This window comes from Nematolebias whitei, chromosome 7 (assembly GCF_014905685.2).
Source record: "Nematolebias whitei isolate Nwh7 chromosome 7, NemWhi1, whole genome shotgun sequence".
Lineage (NCBI taxonomy): Eukaryota > Metazoa > Chordata > Actinopteri > Cyprinodontiformes > Rivulidae > Nematolebias > Nematolebias whitei.
Genome location: NC_056504.1, coordinates 46,459,726 through 46,467,749, shown reverse-complemented (window position 1 = coordinate 46,467,749; position 8,024 = coordinate 46,459,726). Strand labels below are relative to the sequence as shown.

Genomic DNA, 8,024 nt, shown 5'->3' with positions numbered 1-8,024 from the left:
GTTCTGATGTTGTATTTATGTGAAGCTGTTTGACTCGTGGAGTCAAAGTTGATTACAGATTAAATCAGGATCAACTAAACAAAACACATCAGACAATTATTTTAATAAATAATAAAATGTTGCATGGTTAAAAAAAATATCCTATAAACTTAAAAAAAAAAAAAAAAAAAAAAAAAACAGTGCATGCAAGGTTTCTAAACTTTTCTCTTTGTTTGGAATCCGCAAGGGACAAAGTTTTAATTTGTCCTAATGAGCTCAGTCAGTGTTGGTGTTTGAATAAAAAACAAACAAACAAACAAACAAACAAACAGAAAAACAGCTACTGGTCATATCAGAAATGCCCTCAAACAAAAAATAAATTTTAAAATCTGCAAAAAAAACAACTATTTAGATCGTTGTTGAGTAAAATAAATAGTTTTGAAAGACCAAATTAGAGCTGCTTATATAAAAATACTGACATTAAATACATATTTATTACATAAATATGTATACATACAGATTTAAGTTTTGTTAAATCAAAACAAACAAAAACAAATATCAGGACAAAAGTAGACAACAAAAACCACACACTCAATGATGGAAAATCCCCATCAATCCATAGACACACACATATGTACAGCTTAAAAATCAAACAGTGACAATTTTTACATTCAGTTTAAACCTTTATGTTTAGCTCATAAGGAAAAGTAAGAAAAAGTTTGTCACCAAAAGGAATTAAAGAGAACTGAGCTGGTCATACTGGTCACAGTGTGGAGATCATTGTCTCTTTTCTCTGTTCGCTGCCGATGGATTTGTCTGACGTTGATATTTGTCTTATCGTGAGAAACACGGCAGACATTATTGTCCACAATATCACAACGAGACGAACCGTAAACAAATCAAACTGCTGATGGAGGTGTGTCTTCAAAGCACAGCTAGGTCGTGGCAGCTCTTGGAGCGCACTTTGACCGCCATGCGCTGGTTGTTGCGTGCCACCAGTCGGTCCAGGAAGCGCCGAGCCTTCTTGGTCAGACTCTCTTTGCGTTTGTAGATGGAGCTCCTGTGCTTTGTGACCTCGCTGCCGTCCCGACGGAGCCGGATCTGCCGCACCACGCCCTCGAACAGCTCGGCCACGTTGTGCTGCAGAGACGCAGACGTCTCGATGAATTTGCAGTCAAACACCACGGCACACGCTCGGCCCTCTGGGAAAAACAAAACAAAACATGACGCACAACACGCGATCCTTCAACCATCAGCATTTTGTTTTACATGCGTGTACGACTGCCCCTCTGTGACCTTTGACCCCACCTTCCACGGCGACTTCTCTGGCACGGACCAAGTCGCTCTTGTTTCCCACAAGGATGATGGGAAGGTTTTCAGCCTGGCGAGTGCGCCTCAGCGTGATGCGGAGCTCAGCAGCAGAGTCGAAGCTCGAGCGGTCGGTGACAGAGTAGACGATGACGTACGCGCTCCCCACTTTCAGACAGTCTTCAAGAGAAGAGGGGTCATCCTCCACCTAACACAAAACCGCAGAGACGAACAGCTTAGATTTTTAAAAATCAGACTGTAACAATCAATTTTCAAATCTGAACTTCAGATGTCTTTATTTGGGAAACCATTAACACTAGGGGTATAATGGTACATGTCATGTCAGGGACAAGCGCACGTAATAAATTACATTAGTCAATCTCATCTTGAGGAGGGCTCATGGGAGAATTGTTCTAGAATTGCACCGCTCAGGTTGGCTGCATGTTACTTTGTACTTTCAATCTGAGTTATTGCTTTTGAAAACTTTAATTCTTCTTGTTTCTGGATGTAAATCGCTTTTTTCGGATGATTATTTCCTCGGGTATCGGATGCTGTGCAGCTGGAAGGATTTTTACTGAAAGCTTTAAACTTGTGAGCATTTGTTATGATGCGTAACCATGGCAACAAGGTGATTTGTTTTGTTAACAACCATGAGCAGCTAATTAACATCTCAAAAGCTAAAATACATCAGCTACAGCCCAAATCCCAAATGAGATGAAAAGGAGGCGCCATGGATGAATTCCCGTCAACCTGGCAGCGGTGCTCGAGTACATGACCGCCAAGATCATGGAACTGGTGGGAAACTCGGCTCATGACAACAGGAGGACTGGGATCACACCCCGGCACCTTCAGCTGTTTGTCCGTGGCGACGAGAGGCCCGCCAGATCTGACAGCAAGCTGGATTGATATCTGTGGCCGGATTCTTCGAATTCGCTGCAGGAGATACTTCCTGCCCACAGCTATCAGCATCTACAACAACTCTTGAATGAAACTAGGATGATGAGCTACAACACTTAATTTCCCTCTGGGATTAATAAAGCATTATTGAATTGAATTGAATGTTTTTTTTTACTTCTTTTTTGATAACTCCCAAGGCAAAAAGTGTTGAGAAAGACACTATCTAAAGCACCCAACATCAAAGCAAAGCAAGAATGACAAGCTGAGATACACAGGAGCTTGAAAACCTGCTAGTTGTGTGGAAAATCTTTGCAGTCTGGGTGATGTGAGCAGAAGCAGGAACAAGAGAACTGGAAGTGTGGAAGGACAAACGAACCATAATCTGTGCACTTTAAATGCTCTCTGGAGTTAAAAACTCGGGGAAATTTGTCAGCAAGTGTTTAACGATAAGCACTGCCCGTGTATGAATAACAGACTAGCACTCAGCAAGTTTTTATTTAATTATTTTGCTCACATTGAGAAATTCTATTTAGTTTTCTAATACCTCGGACTTTGCATCAAGTCTGATCTGAAACACCATTTTATTTGTCTCAACCAAAGAACGTGTACCATTACCCCCCCAAGAGAACAATAAAATTCATTCTTATGTACACCTTAACATGATACAAACAGGCATTAAATCAGATTTGACATCTTATGAATCATAAACTGCACATTAAATGCAAAGCATTGTACCATTTTGTCGTTTTCCCATGTGTCCATGACAATCAGCGTTGTTTCCTCTCCGTCCACTGTCAGCGTCCGCTCATACGTGTCCTCTGTAATAAATAAAGACACAAATCAGAAACTAGAAAGAATCTCTGCAGACATGTCGACCTGTCTGTGAGGCTGTGGGTCAGGCATGATGGATTCATGTTGGACCTTTAACAATTTGTTCTTTGAGGGTTTTGTCCACATTTATATTGTTGTTTGTCTCATCAGTGCTGAGCTTTGTTCTAAACCTTTCTAAATCCAAACAATGTGAATTTCAAAATTTAAATTGTAGATAATGCTAAGAAATCTGGAAACTAAAAATGTCAGTCACTCTGTCCCAGGAGGATATTTCAGCAAAGCATTCCCAAAATAAAAATGTTTTTTTTGACAACGTAAATTTATTGCATGTTATTAATGTAATGTTTATGACATCATAGTTCACCCTTTTAAAGAGAATTACACATGCATTCACAAAACAAACATAACGCACACAAATTTATTTACAACTTTTTAAGTTCCAATAACATATGTTTCATGATCATTCACTGTGCTCAGGAACAGGGCTGTAGTTTAAGTTCCTGAACTGTACTAAAATATAAATCAATAAGTTTTTACATCTATATTTTATTAAAGCAGCCAGACTTTTGCTGATCATATGATACTTTTAAATCTCTAACAATATGCCACTAGACATGCCACACATTAATGAACTATTATCTTTGTTTAACAATGGCAAAAAAATAAAATAAAATAAAATTCTGACTTTTTTTTAATAACTTTCCACAGATAATGTAGTTCAGTGATCGTTTAATGTCAGAAACATTCCTTTACTTTTAACATGAATGTAAAAACTGGTCTTGTGCCATTTGTGTAGTTTTCTGTGATTTTGTTGTTCTTGTAGTTCAGCTCATGCCCCGCCCACTTTCACCTGTTCCTCGTTGTCTCTCCCCAGGTGTAGTCAGTTCTCCCTCGTTTCCCTTCAAAGCCCATCTCATTTTTCTCATTTGTTTCCATTGTGCTCCCAAACCATTCATGATAATTTCCGTCGAGTCGTCTAGTGTTTTTGTTTGTAAGTAAGCTGCTCCGCCAGCCTTTTGTTTTCTTGTTCATTAAATGACTTTATGTATTTTTATCTCTGAGTGTTTTGAGTTTCTGTCTCCACTTGGGTTCCACTCTTATTAAACATGACAGAAACTGTTAAAATAATAATTAACTTAACTTTTTCAGATCTTTAGACATTTAAAGTGGATCATAGAGCACTAAAATGCCAACAATTTTGTATAGACGACAAAACTACTAAACCCATAAAACACGTCATATTGGATGAAAACCAATATCGAATAGAATATAATCTTTGTTGTCATTGCACATCCAGTCTATGATGAGAATGCAGTGCTTCTCCCACCGATGCATATAAATAAAAAATAAAACAATCAATGGAACACACTGGTGAAGATTCTCAGTCCAGGACTTGGTAAATCCAAAAAAGTTCAAGACAAAAACAACTGGACTTTATTTGTAACAGAAGATGTTTCATTTCTCATTTGAGAAGCTTTCTCAATTCAAAGAACAGTGAGTGTGGGGTTTGAGCTATAAAGCTGAGTTAAGATACATATGTACATACATTTGCAGATTGACCTATCACACCTCACAGTAGGGGTTTGTTAAGAAACCCCTACTGCGATAAGAAACTACTACTTTCTCATCTGAGAAGCTTTTCCAATTCAAAGAACAGAGAGTGTGGGGTTCAAGTTACAAAGCTGAAGTAAGATACATACATACATACATTTGCAGATTGACCTATCACACCTCACAGTAGGGGTTTGTTAAGAAACCCCTACTGCGATAAGAAACTACTACTTTCTCATCTGAGAAAGCTTCACGGATGAGAAGCGAAACGTCTTCTGTTACAAATAAAGTCCAGTTGTTTTGGTCTTGAACTTTTTTGCATCAGTAGAAGTGTACAATAATAAAACGGGAATAGATGAATATAGCAGAGAATAGTAAAAGGACTTTAAAAGGAATACACATATTTACTTTGTTTACCCTTAGCATACACACTTTATGAGTTCAAGGCCCCGATGACCCAGGGAAAGAAACTGTTTTTGAGTCTTTGTCCTGTTTTTCAGGCACCTGTTCCTCCTGCCAGAGGGCCTGAGGGTGAACAGGTGTTGTCCCAGGTGTGAGGGGTTGGCCATGACTGCCCTCACTCTCCAGAGACATGGCATGCTGGCAATGCCTTCTATCGATGGCCAGGGGTTCGTGATCACGTGACATGAGCTTATCAATCAATTCAGGCTAGGCCAGGTTGCCGTGTCACAGCAAAGTCAGTGGTGATCTGTGCTTTGAATATCAGTATTTTGAGTATTTGTGAGAAATAGTTCATAAAGTATTTCAATAATACTTGACTACAGAGATATTTTTTACGTACAGTATATGCAAAATGTTCTTCACTAAAAATGCTTGATGCAGCACATCACGCAGCATTAAGACTTATAACTGATTCTAAATGGTTGCAGCTTTTGTGATGTTGGTTGGACTTCTTTGCACAAAGGTTGGAAAATGGGTACATTTTTTTAAGAGGCCACATTACATGATTTGCCACCTTGTTTATGTTCTCTTTTGAGTCCTAAACCCACCAGAATACATCATATTTAGTCAGAAGGACAAATTATGTGTGCCGTTCCTCAAACAACTGCTTCTGATCAAACTGCCTTTAAATTATTCACACCCTTGTCCTGACGCAAGTTTTGGAAACATCTCAAACTGGACCACCTGCCAAAGATGGATCATTTTAAAAGTAGCATTAAAGATCATTTTGAGTACTAAATGTACAACTTGTTAATAAAAGCTGCTGGGGATTGTACTGCTCTGATGAGAACTGATAAATGTTTTGAACTGGTCTGTTTTATTTAGTTGTGTTTTTTTTACGTAGAACCGGTATGCTTCTCTCTTGGCTGGGACTCCCTGGCAAAAATGTTTTAAAACTCAGTGGGATTAAGGCTGGGGAAATAAAGGTTAAGAAAAAAGGAAAAAAAAAATAGTCTCTTCTGATCCAATCTATGGTTTTCTGTACATCAAAATGAATAAATGCTGTAAAAATCCACAAACAAGTATCATACAAAAAGTGTAATATAAATCTTTGAGCAATGGAGGAAGATTAGAAAGAAAAATCTAAACATACGGAATCTGAATAAATTTCTTTAAATCTCCAAATGTAAACCGGATGTCATGACCAATACCTTCAACTAGAAAACAAAGAAGTGGAATGGGCCCTAAAGGCACCTAATCCCAACATCAGTCTGTGACTGTAGAAGGAGCCAGAAGATGCTGAGGCAGCTACATGCTCAAAGGAAAAGTAGCAAACTATTCAACACGGTCATTGTTTCCACTGTGTATACTTGTCATTTCCTGTCAGAGCTTTAAATCTGAATAATCCTGGGAACGTTGGATCCTGTCAAGACTGATGAAAACCAGAGCTTAGTGGAACATCCACGGACTGCAATAAATTGAAGATCTTGTATAAAGTAGAAGCAGTTAAGAAAAAAGTTTGTGAAAACATCAAACCGTCATGACCGGTACCCGCAGAGGACAACTCACCTCCAGGTTGTTCGTCTTTCTCTGTGATTCCAGCAAAGATTCCTGCGAGGCTGGTCTTTCCAACACCATGGTCGCCTAGCAACACCACCCTGTAAACACAGTCCGATTCGCTCTGCGAGTCGTCGTCGGAGTCTGAGCTCCACTGGGCGCGGTAGTGGAAGGACTTGTCTCCAGGATGGTAGGATGCTGACTGTCCCAAGGGAGGGTGGCTGCGCGTAGGTCCAAAACTCTCCGAGCTGGGCTGGTTGCTCACAGAGTATCGAAGGTCCCGAGGACCAGATAGCTGCTTGAAGAGTGGGGCAATTGGCGTGCTGCCTCTCCGCCGCAGGAGCTCCTTCTCTCTCTGAGCGTTGAGGGTCATATTGCTATGGTGACATCATCAGGACAGGATTGACCTGAAGGGGAAACATGAAATTACAAATATTCTGGTTCAGAATATTTAATACCAGTCCACAAATCAATCAGCGTTCATTGCAGTAATGTAGAAGGTTAATCCCTTGCCTGTTCCAAAACATTGGTCTAACCGTTTGACCCTCGGGACAAATGTCAGACTTAAAACTGTGCTGTTTTAAGTGATTGCCATGATTTAGTTGCTGGTAAGCACAATGTTTAAAACTTGGTGCTTCTTTCTCACTCCTGAAAAACACCTTCAAGATTTGTGGCTTGGGTCCTGCTAAACGGAGCTGTAAATAAGAGAAATATGACATTGTTTCATGCAGTAGCGGCTCGTCAATAGTGGGCGCTAGGACGCCGCCCCACCACGCAAACCACTCACCATTTTACAATGAAGACTTAAATTTTTTTAATAAAAATGAAATAAAAAAACACTAATATTTTGAAATATATGTTATGTAATCAAGTCTGATTGGTGACATATTTCTGGCCCCTGGGGGCACAAGAATCTTAGTCCATAGCCTCTCGTTAAAAGGTGGACATGCGCAGTTAGGTCCTCTTTATTACAAGAGATAGGAAGAATCTGGGCGCAGCACTTCAGCGCCCTGTACTGGTGCACCGTATGGATTGTGATTCCGGTACAGATTTATTTACTTATTGTTTTGTGTTGTCCCGGAACAGATCGTGCCATGACACTCACAAGTCACAACCAGACTATGTATGAAATAGTATTTAGCTGTCAGACAGCAGCGCATTTAAAGAGACATATGATTTATTTGTAGCTTTTATGGTTAAAATCTCATAAGAAATTAACACTTCTGCTCACCTGCACACAATCACATTTTTGTCTGCTAATGAAAACAAAGCTAACAAAGCTAAGAAGAGGGGGAAACGGTGAATTTAAGCCTTCTGTGCTTCTTTGTGTGTGGGGCTGCGGGAGCTATGTGGTTTTGTAATCTTGAGGTTGCGGGTTCAAACCCAGGTTGTGTCAGGAAGGGCATCTGGCATAAAACAGTCAAATCTTTCATGAGCTTGCTCGCTGTGGTGACCCCCCGGAAAGAAACTGACCAATTTTTCTTTGTGTGTCTTATTTG

The 8,024-nt window shown here is 39.7% G+C and overlaps 1 protein-coding gene across 1 annotated transcript; it reads right to left on the bottom strand.

The window, feature by feature from the left end:
• Window positions 1-903: 903 nt before the first annotated feature.
• Window positions 904-6,898, bottom strand: rem1 (RAS (RAD and GEM)-like GTP-binding 1). The gene is made up of 4 exons (XM_037679674.1): window positions 6,538-6,898; window positions 2,920-3,002; window positions 1,288-1,489; window positions 904-1,181 (listed from the first exon to the last, which is right to left on the bottom strand). Exons 1-4 carry the CDS (start codon window positions 6,896-6,898, stop codon window positions 904-906), a joined length of 924 nt encoding a protein of 307 aa, XP_037535602.1.
• Window positions 6,899-8,024: the final 1,126 nt, after the last annotated feature.